The sequence below is a fragment of the Poecile atricapillus genome, chromosome 2, assembly GCF_030490865.1.
Source record: "Poecile atricapillus isolate bPoeAtr1 chromosome 2, bPoeAtr1.hap1, whole genome shotgun sequence".
Classification (NCBI taxonomy): domain Eukaryota; kingdom Metazoa; phylum Chordata; class Aves; order Passeriformes; family Paridae; genus Poecile; species Poecile atricapillus.
The window spans coordinates 70,059,245-70,078,323 of NC_081250.1; the positions used below are offsets into that span (position 1 = coordinate 70,059,245).

The 19,079-nt window shown below is 45.8% G+C and overlaps 1 protein-coding gene across 1 annotated transcript in view; it reads right to left on the reverse strand.

Moving 5' to 3' along the window:
* PHLPP1 (PH domain and leucine rich repeat protein phosphatase 1) overlaps positions 1-8,645 on the reverse strand; it is a 137,598-nt gene extending 128,953 nt beyond the window's left edge. The window contains exon 1 of the mRNA XM_058830383.1: positions 6,369-8,645. Within this exon, the coding sequence (XP_058686366.1) occupies positions 6,369-7,716 (1,348 nt within the window). The 5' untranslated portion in view covers positions 7,717-8,645. The remainder of the gene's footprint in view (positions 1-6,368) is intronic.
* Between the last annotated feature and the right edge of the window lie 10,434 nt (positions 8,646-19,079).

The window sequence follows — 19,079 nt, forward strand, 5'->3', positions numbered from 1 at the left end:
ACATTTCTCTTAAACAACTCAGAGAAATAAAAACTAAGCTGGAATCACATGACCAAGGCAGTGAAGTTTACAAACCTGAAGATATTTTGGTACACTCCACCCCCTCCTTTTTAATTGGGTTAAGTTTCCCTACACAAACTGCAACTGACATGAAGCATCAAGATCTATTCCATTTGAATACACACAGACAAAATATTTTACCAAAATACCCTCAAAGTTAACTACAGCATTCAGTTTTATAGAATATAGTTATTACAGAGCTACTCCAGACAAACAGCTTCCCAGAGTACAAATCCTCATTTGAGCAAAAGTTCTAAAATAGAGCAATGAAACTGACTCAAGGGAAGCTGAAAACAAGTACACGAGTGCTTTGATCTGAACTAAAATGTCAGTGTGCCCCATTCCACAAGCAGTAAAATAATGAAACGCTGAAGACTAAGTCAAATTATCTTTGCTTCTGTCCAAGGCAAATAAAGGTCAGGTTTTGGTTTATTTTTTCTTTTTTCTCCCTTAAATTAGTATACTAGTAGCTTAAACAGTTATTCAAAGTTATTCACCCCTTAAACACAGAGGGAAATGAAGCTGTAAGGATGTGAGGCACAGGTTCCCTCCAAATTAGAAAGATGAGCATAAGAAGTAGCAGTCTCCAGGACTTCCATCTCTAAACTTGTATTCTATGGAATTCTGTATTAATACATGGAAATGTATTTATTTTTCAAACTGACTTGTCCAAGCAGGTTTTCTTATACGTGCCTCTTTTCTACAGGACCACTTAAATAACAAATAAATATCTCTTTACATTGTTTTATAAAGAGATTTTTTTTAACTATCAAAGCAGGTTTTGATAATCAAGAAGGAGACACCAGTTGCTAACACTGCATTAAATTAATCCTTTATTTTCATACTATTAAGCAGTACCTTCCCAAGAACCATGTAGTGCTTTAGATGCATAGCAGTCTGTCACTGTCCTAATAGAACAGATGGATGCTTAAATTAGAGAAGGGCTCTTAGGTATATCAGCAATTCCATCATCAAGAAGATATTTGTACAGTTTAAAAAAAAGTGGGGGGGGGGGAATAATTGGTAAAAATTGCAAGAGGGACAGTATCAAAATACATTAAGAGAAAAGAAAGGAAAAAGAATGCCATGTTCTGTGCTGCAACAGTGAAGAAATTCAGCTCCTGGATGCACCAAATTAGGTACTACATATTTAGTATAAATAGAAGCTGCTATGTGCATCACACTAAAATCTCCCGTGTCGGTACTTAACACATACTTAAGTTATGGATGCTAGCCAGGAGTACAACAGCATTTAAAAGTTGCAAAGACCATTGTACTTAGCAGCTGTCACATACCAAAGCTCAGCTGTGGCTACACCAGCATTCCAGCACTATCTGCATGGCTCCTCCTTCGAAAGAGCCTGAGAACCCCCCTGGAAAGCTGTCTACATCAGAAAGACCCCATTCCAAAGGAGATAAGCAGGTGGAGCTAGCCAAAGGCAATGCAACCATTTTAAACTTTCCTGCAGAACAGGACTAGAAATGTCATTACCTTGGGACCTACATGGACCAAGCCCAGATTTAAACTGCTATGTCACTGAAACGTGAGAGCTTCCCAAAGAGGAAAATTTTAGGCATTACTTCTCTCTGCAGGAGATGCCAACATATAAATGATTACAAGGCAAAGAATGTTCATCCGAGTCACGTTAAGAAGAAAAAAAGAATCAGGATTATAACAGCCCTAGGCAGAGGTTGTTTTTCCTTTCGGTTTCAGACAAGTTCACGGAGACCTCTCCTGTCCAATCACACCTGCGAAAAGACATCCATTCACATTAATGTGAATTAATTCCTTTCATGTTAAAGATATGAGATGTCAGAACTATGTCAAGTGCTCCAAAAGCAGCTCTTTAGGGCACAGCTGTTCTCCCACACTCCATAATAAAAAGAGTGTCTCTGGCATGCTTCCCCCCATAACAGCACTTAGTCACCTTAAATCGAGTTTATCAATGTATTAAATAGCTGAACTGAGTTATTCACCAAGTAGCACAACAAGCAGCCAGCAATTCAATGCATTCCACATAGCTCTGCATTGCACTGCCTCTGGCACCTTCTAAACTAAGCATCTAAAACCATGCTTTCATCGGTCTAGCTGGAAGTCTCTGTATGACCCCAACTACAAGGTGTAGGTGTACTTTTTTTAAAGGCAAGCAAACACAATTGCTCAGACCACTGCAACTGATCCTGACACAAGATCTTCCTCCTCCTGCCCTTTTTCTTTACTGGACAGAACAACATCCCTTATAACATACCTCAAGACCAAGCTAGATTTATTTTTCTTCACAGCTTTCCAAAAGGCCACGTGAGCCAAAAGGATCTCTTCCCAAATAACATCTGACAGCCAGATGCAAAATTAACACCCTTAATTACATCTGGCATTTCTTAGTATTCTGCCTATAGGCAGTCACCTACCGAAAAAGTGATATATTTGATGACACAGGCAGGTGCAGAAGCCCTGTGTCACATTAGGGCGCAGAGAATTTGATGGTGGCCAAGTGCCAGAATCAGAAACAACATCACCTTTCAGCACTAAAACAAAAAAGCCTCAAACATCTATTGTACTGAACCACTCTTCAAGACCAGGATAGTATTACTCATGCTCCTTGCCATGCAGAAGCTCCAGAGCACAGCTTATAATCCCATGCTTATTTTTGATCTAAAACAAATAAGCAGTTTTGCAGTTTTTAATGAGACTGTTGTATTAGCCTGTTTTTCCTTCTACATGCAAATTACCAGGATGTCAAGGCCACTGGGACAACAATTATTTTTACGAAGCAATAAGGAATACTATAACTTGTTTGCAAGCGGTCTTCTGGATCACAGCCACTCTTGAGGTTTTAGGAATAGTTTACGAAGTCTGACCTAATCGGTCTCCCGACGACAATATCATGACTGTAATTGTACTATGGATTCTTACACAGTTCCATAATTCAGTCACACAGTATCTCAGCAGAAAGCTATTTAACCATGTCCTTTTAAACAGAGATTAAGTATTTCAAACTTTGAGGTTAAACTAAAACATTATCTTTTGTTAAGATAGATTTCAACAGAGACAAAAATTGACATGCCTGACCAATCACTAATGCCCAGTTTTGCTCAAATTGATGTTACAGGAAGTAGGATCAGCCCGTTAAAGCTGTAAGGGATTTTGTTTTAGCAGTGGTGTTATCCATTTAATGCTTAAGAGTCAAGACACTGACAAAATCAACCACATTCACATTCTTAAGGAAGAAAATGAGAGGAGATACCAGAAGAAACATGCACTAACCACATTCTGAAACAAACCAAGGCAATGTACAGGAAGCACTTTTACCTTCTTAGTGTCCCATTTTGGGTTTGAGGGTTTTTAAAAGACCAGATATTTAATTTACAGAATATTTGTGGACTACTATTTATTAAGAAAACTGTTTTGTCAAAGCAGAAAAATCTGACTCTCTCCAGTTCTCCCAGCAATATTTTTTTTTAATCTGTGTTTTCCAGATTCCACAACATGAGAAATTACCAGCCTACAGCTGGTAAAAAAAACTATTTGCTATGTTGTCATACGTGGAATTTGTAATGGTAAGTTTCAGTAGAGTCATCTTCCAGTCTTAAAACTGTCTCTCCTCAAAAATAAATAAACCCAAAGTCATCACTTTGCTTTCTTCTCTCTCCACTCCAGGGGGATTAGGTGAAAGAATTCCTTTTAGAAGCAATGCAATAAATCCAACCTAGGTTTATGCCATTTCACATCAGTACAAAACCAGTATCACCAAATCCTACTGAGACAGCTTGCAGGAAATTACAGGGATAGAGATGCCAGTGGTTCTCTATCCATTGGGACAAGCCAGGCTACTTAAATCAACGAAGTCCTAGGCAAACAGGAAATCACTGTTTTAAAGTTTTCCTTAGGGTATTATCCTGGAGGATCATTTATTAAAAAGGTATTTCTCCTTAGCAAAACACTTAACTTTGGGGCCAAAAAAATTGCTCCCCTTTCCAGTGCAATTTGGTGTGTATTCTTTTTAAGTGTCTCTTCTTCCCTCCCTTTCATCTTTGGGTTGTGTGTGTATAAAATAAGGAAGCAGAGAGAACTTGCCAAGACGGTTACATAAAATCAGTATGATTACATGTCAGTAATATTTTCTTAGCTGTTTTTGGCTAGTCTGGTACCTTAGATGCTGCAACCTTTCTGTTACAAGCACCTGATCACAGGTGTTTTAGATGTTGATCACAGATCCTCTCAAAGAGATAAGGATTTCAAAAAACGCTGCACTTTTGAAGTACAGAGGCATACTTGTTAGCATATGAACTTGCATAAGAAATTTGCATTAACTTAATCCTATGTATGCTCACAGAAATATCCTTCTATCCAGTAGTTTTGCACAAGGAAGTCTAAAATGTATGAGCTACGTTAGCAGTCAAGTTGAGACACTGAAATAGAACAGAGTTGGAACATCCTCATTTAGCATGTATAATTAATAATTTAATGCATTAAAACTACATGCAAACAGGCTTAACTATGTGTAAGACTTCACTATGTTTCCTGATTGTGTTTTCTTTAGAACGCATCCTGTTAGAAAAGGAGGCACACAGCTGTCCCAATTTAAAACACGTGTGTGCATCCCCATTTAATGGCGGGGTGGGACTGGAAATAAAAGAAGCAACAACCCTCCCAGCATCACCTGCTGACTTCCATCCTCAAAAGCAGGCAGAGAAACACAAAAGACCACAATCATCATCTGAAAAAAAAAAAGTACTTTAGGCTACTTTCTAACCCAAATGCATCTAACCTATTTGTGTCAATTCCTTTAACAAATACTACTTTTGCACTCATTATGCCAGGGTCATTGTACAATCAAAAAACCTGAAGAAAAGCTGAACTGACCACTTGCCACCACTCCCACATTCTCTTCTGAATAAAGAAGGGCACTTATCCAGCGAACTGTTCTTCCCACCCCACCATTACCAACTCCATTTGACATTCAGCAGAATTCACTCAAAAAGAATCTCTGTATTTTTCAGAGTTAAAGCACTGAATTCTCACAGTTCATTGAAGGACCATTCTGCTCAACCAACCCAGCAAGGGGATGGATGACATGTGCTACTCTGATAGCATGACTTCATCTCGGGATATCACATTTACCTGTTTCACAGGAAAACTTACAAGGTATTTGAATGTATACTTGGACATTAAACAGTGTCTTATTTTTGAAGAGATGTACAGGATAGCTAAAACCCAAGAAGTTCCGAGATTATAGCAAGTCTTTTACACAAAACAACTCAACTGACACACAAAGTATTTTTAAACCTCCCTAAAATTGGAGAAGGTTGCATAATTAAAACGTGGGAGCTAACTTTTCCACCCAACACTCTCCAAATTCTGCACTGTATGTTGTAACAGAAAAGCTACATTACAGAGCTTCTCCCTTTTCATTATAAAGCCTTTGACCACCCCGCTTCCAAAGACCATGACCTGTGCCTCCCTACTTCTCTCGCTTACTGCCCTCAGTCTCTCGGTGAAGTCCCACCACTCTAATGGGAAAAACTGATGCCAACAACGCGGAGAGCCAAGCCAAGCACGATTTTGTTTGCGGGAATGCACCGCTCTCAGCTCAGGCATCTGCCCGCCCTGTACTGCTGTAACCCATTTCAGGAGCAAGAACTGTGCGGGGCTTCCCCCTTGGGAGCGAGCCGGCCGTGCCCTCGGCTCTGCGATGGGGCGGGCTCGGCGCTCCCCGGAGCGAGCACACAGCTCCACTAAACTGTGAGCGAGCTGCCGGCATCCCGCAAACATTTGGAACAAACAGCCTTCGACCTCCCGTGCCCGGCAGCGGCACCGATGCAATTCCTCGTCACAAGGGAAAGCAGTAGTAGATTAAGGCTGATTTAACCTCGGACACCCAGTGCCGCTGAACGGGAAAACAACACAAGCACGACCTCCATTACCGAGGCGCTGAAGGAAGGGGAGGCTACCCTGGGCACAGCGCTGGGAGCAGCCTGGGAGCCGCTGACATCGCGGCTTCTCTCGGCAGCCAGCTCGGGGCAACGCTTCCCGCCGCCGCCGCCGGGGACCTCCCGGCACGGCCCCTCCCCGGCACGGAGACACCCGCGGGCCGCCTTCCCCGTGACAGGGGACAGCCCCGAGCCGCCTTCCCCGTGACAGGGGACAGCCCCGGGCCACACTCCCCGTGACAGGGGACAGCCCGGCGTAGGAGCAGCGCCCAGCCGCCCGCACGCCCTCCACTCACCCCGGCACCCGCCGCGCCAACAGCCGGTGCGGTGGGCGCGGCTCCCGCCCCTTCCCCACGGTCGCCCCCCGGCCCCGCTCACCGGCGTAGAAGCGGATGAGGCAGCCGGTCTCCGAGTCCATGCCCTCCTCCTGCACCCGCCACAGGTCCCGGAAACCCAGCTGGGAGAGGTAGTCGTTCTGGATCTGCAGCGGCTTCTCGTGGGCCTCCAGCCGCCGGCTGGTCTCCCCGTGCAGCTGTACGTACAGGGCGGGCGGCCCCGCTGGCTGCTCCCGCCCGCCGGCCGCGCCCGCCGGCACCCCCACTGCCCGCCCCGGGGGCAGCTCCCCCGGGCAGGGGGGGCCCCGGCCCGCACCTGCTTCTTCCACCCCGTCGGGGGGCGCCGGCTCCACCTCCAGCTCGTCCGAAGAGGACGAGCCACCGCCGCCGCCGCTGCTGTAGGGGTCCAGCCGGTCGGAAACGCTCTCGGCACTGGGGCTGAAGCTCTCGGTGTCGGAGCCGGTCGGCCCCAGCTCCCCCAGCAGGGAGGGACAGGAGAGCGGCGGCCCCGCAAGGTACAGTTCGGCCGGCGGCGCCCCGGGGCTGAAGTCGGAGGGCGCCGTGCTCGGCCGGCCGCCGGCCAAGTCGCTCTCCTCGGCGCCGCTGCACAGCGGCAGGCGGTCGGGCCGCGCCGCTTCCCCGCAGCCTCCTCCGGACAGCCCGCTCCGCGTCCCCCGCCGGCTCCTGAGCTTCTCGTCCGGCTGCGGCCGCAGCCCCTCGGCCGCGGGCTCGGGCGTCGCCTCGGCGGGGCCCGCCGGCGGCTCGGGCGGGGGTTGCGGCGGCGGCGGCGCGCCCGCCTTGCCCAGCACTCGCACCACGCTGCTGCCGCCCCGGTGGCCGAGCTGCTGCAGCCGGGCGGCCACCTCGGCCGCCGTGGTCTCCAGGGTGCAGAGCACCGGCCGCAGGTAACAGTTCATGTGCCGCTCGTAGACGTGGACGCAGCCCCGCTGCAGGTCTCGCCGCACCCAGTCCCGCTCCGGGGGCTGCAGGGGCTGCAGCTGCCGGGGCGGCTTCAGCAGCAGCAGCGCCTTCCTGTCCAAGCTGCGGGTGCCCAGCGAGGGGGCCGGGGCGCCGCCGGCAGAGGGGGAGGCGGCGGAGAGGTTCCTCTTCAACCTCCCCCGCCGCAGGAGCAGGGAGTTAGCGCTGCCGGCCCCGCCGGGGGCCGCCGGAGTCCCGCTGGCCGCCAGCGCCGCGGGAGGAGCGAAGCCGCCGGCTCCCCCTCGCCTCCGCCGCGGGCCGCCGGCTGCTTTGCCGTCCAGCTGCCCGCCGCCGCCCGACGGCTCCGCACCGCTCTCCGCCTGACTCCTCCTGCCCGGGGAGCCGCTCTCCGGCTCCCCCCGCCCGCTTCCCGCCGCCGGGGCTTCTGCCGCTCGCTGCTGCGCGGGCTCCATCGCCCGCGGGGCCGGGGATGCCGCCGCCGCCCTGCTGGGAGCGCCGCTCGGCGCGGCGCGGGGGGGCCGAGCGGAGCGCGGCGCCGCGTCCCGGGGGTGGGAGGGATTACGTAGCAGCCGCGGGAAGCATTCCGCCGGTGCCCGGCTCAGTCCCGCTGCCCGGCTGTCGCCAGCGCCATTAGGGAGGGAGGGAGGCGAGGAGCGAGCGATCCCGCCGCCGTCCGCCGCTCCCCGCGCGCGCGCGGCTCATGAATATTAACCAGCCCACGGGGAGCGAGGGAGGCTCGCGAGGGTGACGCCACCGCTCGCGCGGCGGGGCGGGGCCTCGCCGATAAACACAGCGTGACTCCCAGCCGGCCCGGGCGGCGCGCGGGGGCCGCTGGGAGCTGTAGTTTCGCGGCGGCCGCAAGTCCCGGCAGTCCCGCGGCTTCCCGCCGGCCCCGGGGGCCGCGCAGGCTCCGGGCGGGAGCGCGGGCGGGAGGCCGGGACGCGCTGGAAGCGTCGCCGCTTCCCTGCGCTGGCCTGGGGGGTGTAGCGTGCCGTCCCTCACGGCGCGGGGCTGAATCCTTGTTAAAATTGTTCCAGGACTTTGTCCCGCGCTCCGTGTTTATGTTCCTTAGGTCTGGTCAGAGGGTTTGGCAGGTCCAGTGGCCGCACTCCCCCCGCGTTCTCCCCGTTGGCTGCCTCGGCGCAGAACCCAAGCAGTGCGCTCTGACAGTCTTCCCCCCCTGAAGAGGGAGATGATTTCTCCAGATCCAAGATGGAGAGAGACATGGAAGTGTGGGTGGAAACATACATGTATATCTATATACGCGCACATACCGTAAAGAGAGCTGCTTTGTGAGTAGACGCAGAGAAGGTTTCAGTGCCATTAGTCTGTCATTGTATTTCAGGGATTAAACCTACCTGAGATGCCTACTTGTGGAAAATTGCTGAGAAACAGCCATTAAATAAAAACATTTTTAAAAAAAAAAATCATCCCATGATTTAAAACAAATTACTGAAAAGGAAAATTAGATACATTCAATTAGCAGTGTAAACATGTGGGTTTTTATATTGCAAGGACACCGTACTATGGAATTCAGAGAAATCTCTTGTGCTCCTGGAGGTGTTTTAGCTGAGTAATGCCTGCTGGATGGGGCTGTAACTCCCTGAGATCTCTCCTTTTTAATACATTTTGTAAAATCACAGCAAAGCATCTTGCCAGATATTCATGAAAAACGCAATAGACTGCAATAAATTGGGAGTTCTGGGCAATTGACCAGTTGCATCAATATTACGGGAGATAAATCATCACCAACAGCCCTGAGATAAACTCTTGGCAAAACATTATTTTTAGCTGGTCGATCTTTTTAGTGCACTCATGTAATATATGAACCCAGAAATAAGACACAACCATAATAAAATTAAGGTTTACCTTTCCTAATGAAACATTTTTCCACATTTACACATTACTGTGTTCATACCGCATAGAAGCAGATGAAACAGGGCACAGAAAACAGTTATTCCCCAAAGAATTTACAATGGAATCAAGTAGCTGCGTTTTAAAAGTTTTTTTGTAACAACAAAGCTGATGTTTACTGTGTGTGAAAGCCATCCACTTTCCAAACAGAACAATCTGAAAATTAACTGGTCTGATTGTGGTGTTTGTGCCGAGCTGTATCTAGAGCTGCAGTCACCAGCAGGATCTTCTTTGGAATTCAAGAGCACAAACTGACAGAAGGTGACGGCAGCACTTGGCCATTAAAGACTTAAACTGGTGCCCAAAACCTCCTCTGACAGCAGCGACATGCAGCAGAAGTCAGAACTGAGTAGATGAGCTGGGGTTCTGGCTGTTTGATACATTCTGATTTATTTCTACTGCTTTGCACCACCCTTGTGCCACCTACTTCACAGAGGTTACACCAGGTCCCCTGATTTAAATGTGTGAGAGAAATGTTCTACATGCAAACACGCACACGCACAAAGACACACACGCTCAGGGGACAGCAAGCTCTAGAGACATTATTTTTAGTGATGATACTCAAAATGTTTCTAGCAAATAATTTCCAGCCCTCCTCTTCTTTGGTGGGAGTGGCAAGAGAGATTTACCTTTCTCAGACTTCAAATACCTAAATGCTCATCCACACACAGAAAAGGTCCAGAACACAGAATCAGAGGAGTCTCCTGAGGCTTCCAGTTTTCTCCCTTGTGGCTACATGTACGTATGTACATGTGGCTGTCATGTACATGATATTACGTCGTACATGCTAGTGACATCCCCCTAACAAAGCAGATAAACAAGCTGAATATCAGTTTGAACTGAGCTCAGCTGATTTCTCCTCTGCCCTAACTGGAAGACTGTCTCAGGGCCACCTTGTCCACCCTGTTGGGAAATCCCTTCCAGTTTTCAGCCTTAATTTTACACATGGGTAGTCTATGCACGTTTGCTCACATGCCAGCATTGCATTGCCCTTTGACTCAAATAGCGGCAGTGCTTTTTTTTTTTTTAACTCCAGAGCCTTTACCCCAAGGTGCTTAAAAGCAGCAGCAGTATTCCTTGGCAGGCTTTGTTCTCTCTCTTGGGTAGACTTAAACACAGTCTTGTTGTGTCCTCTGAGGAGATAATTCCCATAGTGTAGGAGCACACAGTTAAGGTCGTTTGGACAGCCTTGGGCCAGATCCTCCATGGGGTGGACTGGTTTGATATCCACGGCTCTGGTTTTTCTCCTTGAGTCCACACGGAGCAGCCATCGTCTGCAGTACAACTCAGAGAAGTGGCCAGGGACTGAGCTGACCTTGCCAGGCTAACTCACTACTGCCAGCAGCCCTACTCATGAACGGCTTTATGCAATTAAAAAACAAAATAGCTGTACTAAAGTCCTGATGGGGGGGAAGTTGTTGGACTTATCTCTGCTCTGTGAAATTTGTTCAGAAGCAGAAGGCTGCAATGAGGCTCCCAGCATCCTATGAGCCCTGAGTTGAGCTGTGAGAAGAAAAGGGAGCGTGCGGTCAATTTTCATACTTTGCTGAATATGAAGGCGGCAGTTTCTGTAGTGGCCTAGCACTTCCAAATGTTAGCAGTATCCAGCATGGTTATTTTTGCATAAATGTTCAGGGAAGTGTGCTTGAAATCTCTAAGTATATGCATATTTAAATTGCACTCTCCAGCTTATGAGAAAGCTCTGCTATTTTCCAGTATCTCATATATGCTCTTAAACTTTCTTGAAACTGTGAATTTTGATAGGGATTAGCTGGTGTTGTCAGACATGGGAATGGAGTTTATGAAATTGATGTTTGACAGGAGGAAGTAGAAGGGTGAAATACACATTTCCATTTTCTAAAGTTGGATTGATGACAGCTGTTTGGGAGACAGGTAAAACGAAACAGGGTGGTTTACAATCTGCAGTTTTCCAACCAGACTTGGGAGACCTTGAGGAGGAGTTTTCTGATTACAGGAGTTTGGCAACAAAAAATGAGGGAATAAAAAGTAATTTATCAGAGATTACTATCAATTACTCCATACCAGATCTCTTTATGCTAAATGAATGAATTATACACTCACACACACAGATGCAGGGAAATGCCAGAAGGTCTTGAAACCACAAGAAGACTTTTGAGGACAGTGTTACACCCAGAGGTACCAGACCTTCTCTGAAATCCTCATAGAGGCTGGAGCTGTTGTGATCTTCACTGTCTACATTTCTGCTGACAGCTGCTATGGCTACAGCAGGAGGCATCAGGCTCCATACACATCCCCAGAGCTGACTGAGTAACTGCAGTGGTGCTTGGAGTGTGTTAATTCCTGCTCAGCCTCTTCTGAAATCTGCCTCCCCCAATTCTCACAGATTCCTTTAAAGCCCTCAGGGATACGCTGCTGTTATTAGATGATTCTACAAGGGAGGGGACAGATTATGGGCATCAGCTGATGTCTGTGGTTTTCCTTACTCTTTCATTATGAATGTAGAAGAGAGGACCAGGTCCAGCTTTGATTATATTGCTGCCAGAAGTCAGTTCTATTCTGTTCTGTTCTTTGTTAGCATTATACCCCTTCATTTCTGGTAGCATCTTGGTTTAGCTACAGTTAATGTCCGCTGCAGTGGGATAGTAAACAGCTTTTGTAGACTCAGTGTTACCATAAACTATACTCAAAGGGATTTTTTTTTTTAAATTTATATCAAATAGACAGTGAATACCCAGTTTCAGTTTTGTTTTCAAAGATATCACTGCAAAATAATCGGCCATCATTAAACAGGAATTGCTTCATCCCCAGTCCTTGACTACAGAAAAATTGACAAGTCAGTTCTGGATCAAAAGCTGAGTGCTGAGAAATGCTAGTGTGGGAAAGATTATATTTATACTTTCTCTGCTATAAGTCATCTTCAATGATGCTGCTAAATGTTCATCTGTGTTTCAAGAAGGTATGAATCACTTTAGTGATTCCAGTGAACATGTGAAGGTGGAGAGGGAGCTTAGAAAGAAAGAATTTTATGTCCTTCAATCCTGCAGAGTGTTAGGGAGCTTACTCAGCTCTCTTCTTTAGTAGTCTGTTTTTGTAGTAAAGAAGAATTTTTCTACAGATGACAAAGCAAGAGACTTATTTCAATGTCAAAGTGCTGAAACAAAAGACATTTGCCACTGTATGCGTAATTCAGAGACCAGGAGATGGATGAGCAGAGGGACAATTTCAAATTAAACATTATAGTAAGAATAACCTTCTTTCTAAAGAGAAATTGACTGTTGCCATATTGAAACTGTTCTCAAAATAGTGTTTTATCAGCAGGGATTAATTTCATTTTTCAAAATGCTGTGCACCTGTGCCCTTCATTTGCATTTGCCATTGCCACAGCTATAGGAACAAATTGGATGTACATACAACAAGGAACTGAAATTTTATGCTGGTTGCTGCTCCCTCTTTGAACTTGAGCACAAATGTGTGTGCACGTTCTGTGGTTGTTGTACTCATCTCGGTGTGTAAGGCCTTCAGTGTAGTAAGGTATTTAAGATGGTGCTTATATACAGGGAAACTTTTACTTTTTAAAATGTTCTTCTGTTGAGGATACGATTAAGAACTATTCTTGATCAAGGAAGTTTCCATTACTCAGTGCCTGAATTATAATTTAAAAGCTGTAAGTGATCTTACAGTTGCCCTTTTGTTTATATATTTAGTAACACTGGATTCTTATGACCCAGGAGGTTATTTGTACCTACAGCTCCCTAAATAATTTTCAGCAAGGTTTTAGCTGTATTTCTGATCCCAAAACCACTTCCATACAACAGTACTACTACATGTTCTTCAGCAATGCACTTTAAAGCATGTTATAAACAAGAATGAGTGTAAATATTTTCATAATACGGTGAGAGGAGAAAAGAGGCAAGTACTTTCTTGGCTGCACATCAGACCCCTCTCAAGGTGATAGGCACAAGTCAGGCACCCATGTTCTGAAAGTGGAGTACCAGGCTGTGAAACTTCCTTCTTGCTGAACTGGAGTCCTGTCCCAGCTCCCTCTGGGCAGAGGGGCAGGACCCAGGTACAGAATCCCACCATAATGTTGTTCAAGTGACAGTGATTCTCACTTGCAGTACTTGGCCACTTGAATTTCAGTTTCTTGGAGAGGTAACCCATATTGTTTCCAGCAAGGCAGGACTTTCCTAAGTCAGCAGCAGCGGCATGATGTGGAGATCCTTTGATTACACAAATGTTTCCCGTTGTGACATGCACAGGCTGGGCTCTGTTAGCATTGCAGTTAAACAGTTGGGAGGTGCAGCTTCCTTAGCAAATGTTGGAATTTCTTCTCCAGCACAAACTTCTTGTTCCCATCATATGAAGAAAGAAAGGAAACAGCAGCACCTCCAATGCAGTTCAAGGCACTGAGCAGCTGATCGTGAGTTAACTGTATGCCTGAAAGCCACTTGCAGAGGAAACAAACTTGAGGAAAAGGAACCTCAGCTTTGTTATACGTGGATTGATTACAGGTCTGTGTTATACATTCTAGTGTTATATTAAATACTGTGTTAAAACTGTACCAGTATTTTACAGATTTTGCTTTTAATTTGTGTCGATACTATTTGCAAAGGCAGACCTTGTAATTGCCAGTAGACTCAGCAACCCCATACACTAATCCTCTTACTTGTCTTCGACTCTTCCATTTTAAGCTATTTGTTTTGTTTATTGCTTTTTTGAAGAAAAAGAGCTTTGCTGCCTGTTAGATATTAATGCACTAAAAGAATATCTTCCAGAACTTTATAAATCCTTCCTTGTAATTATTTCTTTTTATCTTTCTTCCTCATATGGCGTCTTAAGCCCTTTTTGTTTCAGAGCTCTACAACTCCTCAAGGTACAGTATTCATCACCGCTGATAGAGATGGATTAACGTGGATTCATTAAGCTGCAACCAACACAGTGACTTGAATGTGATGGTTTTACATAATGCCCTAAATAGCATGACTGGCGCATTTGAAGTGACCCAAGAGATTCCAGCATTTTTGGTATCAGCTTTTCACGAGGTTAGTCATCTCCCATTAATTCCCTTGTAAATATCTTGGAGGAAGGATACTATCTGTTGTTTAAAGGCTGTGCAGAAAGGCCTTTCATGTGAGACGGAGGATGTGTTTCGGCCATACAGCAGGTTTGGCTACAAAGTTGGCTTAGAAAGGTCATGCCCCTACTCATTTTGCCTCTTCTGCATGGTGTGTTGCCACTCGGGTGTGCCAGGATGAGCACAGACAGCAGGGTAGCAGGGAGCAGCACTGCCAGCAGGGTGATGGGAATGTTCTGCATTAAAACAAATTGTGCCTGAAAAATCTCAGGTATCCCTTCAATACAGTAAGAATATATCATGTAAATGCAAGTCATTTATTTGTGAATGTCATAAGCACTGAAGTGAGAACAGCACAGGGAAAGCTAAACCCTCAAAATACGTGTTAGTGATGATTTATCCTAGTACAGAGTGCTATCAACAGCTGCCTCTACAGTACTTTACTTGAAGTATAAACAAAGATGCACATTATGCCCTTTGAAGGAGCCTGTTTACATTTATTTCTTCAATACCAAAGGTGTCTCTTGTTAAGAGTAAACATAGAAATCCTCCAAGGAAATTAACAAAATAAAGCCTTATACAATTAAAATATTGGCAGGATCAACTTAGAAGTTAATACTAAAATAGCTCACTGTCACTTCTGTGGCTGCCCAGGCACCCCTCTCAGAAGGGCTTTCAGGAAATCTGTAGGGAACATATCTGAGCTTTGATGAAAATAGGAAAATAACTACATAAGGACTTAAATCGAAGATATTAGGGTTTGGGTTTCTTTTTTTTTTTCTTCCTTAGCTACTCTAGTGACGAAATGCTCATTGACTTCTAGGCTGGCAGCCATGAACTTGTGTGCAGAATTGCTTTCATGTGCCGTGTTAGAAGCACATGAATGTGGCTACCAAAGGTGCCTTAGCTTCAGAGCTCCACCCCTCCCTTGCACACTTGCTCAGCCATTCCAGCTATGACTGTGTAGTCACAGGGCTGTGACATGCTGTTGCATGAGGTTAAGAGAGTTCTTTGTAACACACTGGAATGATGGGAATGGGCTCGGTATTCATGGGTGAGGCTAAACAAAACTTCCAGGAAAATGAGTCTATCATTTCACCGACAGATCATGTGGCTCCCCATACAGTAGTATGTATAGCAGTGGGGTCACTGTGATGCCCTGCTCTGTGCCCTCTCAGTCTGTGCAGAGGCTGGCCTGGGACAGTCAGGAAGGGAAGCCATAGGAAAGGGAGAACAGATAATATTTTAGGATCCAGGTTTGACTGAGGTGAAAGCGTGCACTGTTAGCTTTCCAGATGTTGGTCAGGATACACCAAACTACAGTCATGTGTATATACTTGGCATCAAAACTCTTTCAGAGGCAGCATCATCCTGCTTTTGGCTTTCTAAAGGTGTCCTTTGTTGCTTTCTAAGTGACAAGAACAGATCTGAATCCTTTGTTAGACTCCACCTGTTCTGGTCAGAACAAGGGTAAAAAAACAGGCTTTCCAAACTGATGCAAATTCTCATTACTAGAGTAGAATAAGTTCTTGGTTTTCCCAAATGCATACATGCCCAGGCACTGTCACTGGTAACATGTTTTCCAAGATATTCAGTGCCTGTGACCTAAGCAGTCTGCAGATCAAGACATGCCTTGGGGTTAAATTTTCATCAGTCTCCTCATAAGACAGGCATTGAACCCATTGTGAAAACCCATTGGTGGTCCCCATGCAGTTGGGAAATGCTGTGTTTGAAAGTCAGCCGGATTTTTAGGAACATTGTTTCTGCCAACAGGTACTGATAACCTGCTTTCATAATAGCACAAACTTCACCTTCCAGCAACCTGACACACTTCTTTGCCACACCAAAGAGATCTGTCTTGTGCCAGTAGTGGATCTGGAATGCCATACTGCCAGGAACTAAAGCTTTCCAGCATCCACTTTCTGACCAAAAAAAAAAAAAGTTGGTGCACAGGGTGAAGAGTTTTGTTGCAGAGTTGAACAGGCAGAGGGATGGAGCTGCCTTGGTAACTGTGACTGTGAGCAATCAGGCTTTTGAAAGAAGCCCAGCATGGTGGGGTTTTCCATGAGGTTGGTCCATAGTCCAGCACACAAAAGCCAGCCAGAGAGCTCTTCTCCACAGCAACTGCAGTCAGGCTGCTGGCCAGGGTTCACATCCGCCACGGCTTAGCACAGCTGGGCTGCAGGCGTTTCTGGGTGATAGCCAAGTATTTTGTGTCCTACCATTCTTGGCTGCCCATTTATATTTTCTTCATATCAGATCCCAGCATACAAGGAACTTGCAGCAGATTTTTAGGTGACTGTTGGAAACCAATTTATCACATCATTCCCCACATGGTGGCATTGCTTGCAAAAAGTATCCGCTGATTCCCAGTGTGTGGTGTTTTGTTCTGAGGTGCTTTAGCCAGAGTCCTGCTGCCTCAAGGGAGAATTTACCACTAGGCATGCTGGCTCTGCTTCACTTACTCTGAGAATGGATGATCTTCCAGATCAGGTGGACCATGGAGGTCACTGAGACCAACAACCCCGCTCAGGATCTCTCAGGGAAGCTGTGTAGGAACATGCAGAAAGCAGCTACTAGAAAGGCTCTACTGACTCTCCTTCTGTCGTCAGTGGTGCAGACCAGCTTTCAGAGGAGAGGTCACACTGCTCTGGAGTCACCATGGAGTGACAGAGGTCAGGCAGGCACCATGACCATCCTTGAAGGGATGCACTGACTGAAGAAAGCCAAGGAATTTGGAAAGCTGCTGTATGAGATATCTAATGAACACTTCTCCCTACAAAGAGGAAGTGTTGGTAAGTAACGTGCACTACTGTGGATGACCTCTGGGCCTCCTCAGGTCATCCTTCCAGGAGCAGGGCGAACGTCCAAGTGAGATCACATCACCCAGGGCCTCGCAGTTCACAAAACCTCAGTGAAGTTCTGGCAGGCTGGAATTAGCAGGCTGAGTCACTCAGCCAGGAATCAGTTGTCAATGTGGTCGCTGTTGAACGAGTGTAACGACAGATTGTCAAATACCTAAACAAGGGCTGCTTTTTGGCAAGAGTCAAGATATTGAAATGATTTGTAAATCATTTGCAGGATTTCCTACCTACATCTTTTCATCAGCATAAGTGGATTAGACTTCTGGTCCTTCTAGATAGCATCCTGCTGCAAAGAGGTTGTTACCACATGCTTCAAGGAAAGATGAAAGGACAGGGATGGAAGATGGTGTGGGATAGCCAGTCTCAGAAACCTATTCCCAAAACTGCAATGATTGGAAGCTGGGTTTACCCCAGAAGCATAAGTCCCTTCCAAAGCTCTTGTTGATTTTTATGCATTTATTAACAGTCCTCTTTTGACTCCTGCTAAGATTTTGGTTGTGATGATACTAGGTAGGAAGGGATTTGGCTGAGTAATTGTATACTGTGCAAAAATTTGTTTCCTTTTTATCAGTTTTAAATGTGTCCTTTTTCAATTTGATTGAGTATTCCTTTGTGTTTGTACTGTGGAAGGGAAACCAGCAGCGTGTATTTGTAAGTGGATTTGCTGGACAGGGGCTGGGGTTGGTTTGCCAGTGCTTCAAACCAGGGGAAATCACAACTGAGTGGAATACACAAATTAAGGGTTCTGGTTAATCAAACTCAATAGTAATTTGGAACAAAGAGAAAGTCTTAGGGGAGTTAGTCCTTACAATACGCACATAATTTTTTTCTCTGCCTCCCTTCCCCCTTTCTCTTTCAGGAATGATTCAATACAATATCCTATGAGAAACTTACCAATTTCTAATTGAGCAAGCTAATGGAAGGTATCCCTGCTCATGGCAGGGAGGTTGAAAATAGATGATCTTTAAGGTCCTTTCCAACACAAACCATTCTGTTCTTCTATGACTAAAAATCAAGGCAAAAATCAAGGCAAAATCAATCTAACACCTTAACCCTAACGCTTTCTTCCAGTTGGAAACCAGTCACCAGAACATCCCTTATTAAAGGGCCTAATTAAGTATGATGCCTTTTTCTTTCTTGTAACAGTTATTGGAAAACAACCCAAGCAATGTCTTTGTTGTATTTTTGCTGAGAAAGTTCCTTCTTTGGCAGGGGAAGGGTAATTGTGATAGCAAGCTGCTTCTGTTCCCAAATTCCCTGATGTGCTGGGGTCATGTTGCATATTTGCACTCTGCTTTAACAAGGAACAACAACACAGACAGAAGGGCTTATTTTTGGTGTCACTACATTTAGAGCAGATGTTATAGGCTCAATTATCCTGGTACTTCAGCTGTAACATTGCATTATTCTCTAAGCTCCATATCTTTGGCTGAAATTGTTTTGTTGGAAGCCACTGCTTTCTGAAAGCTGGTGCTTCTGCTCCTCCACTTAGTATAGCCTGACGGCTACCTCCAGTAAGCAAATTTATCATTTTGGATTGCTTCTGCACCGTAGCTACAAATCACATTAAATGTACTGCTGAACAAAACAGGTCTTATAATGTGGAGCATCTGCCCATTATAAGAATATCCAGCATTTTAACGCAGAATCATTAGTGACAGAGAGTAAATTGATAGGGTATCAAGTTCTGCATATTTCAGTCACAGTTCAAAAAAATCCTGCTTGCATAATGCAGGAATATTCTGTGTTCAGCATCCTCATAGTATAGTTGAGTATCTCCATATATAACAATGTTGTGAAACAGAAAGACACATCCTGAAGCTCCTGAATCACAGCCTTGAAATGCAGCATGACAATTATTTCATTTCGAGGCCAATGGTGATGAGCTCTGTCAGCCTGGCAAGTAATAAGAAGAAATAGGGATCACTTGACTCATCTTTTCTTCCTGCCTTCTCCAGGTCTTTAAAGATACCATTTTCAC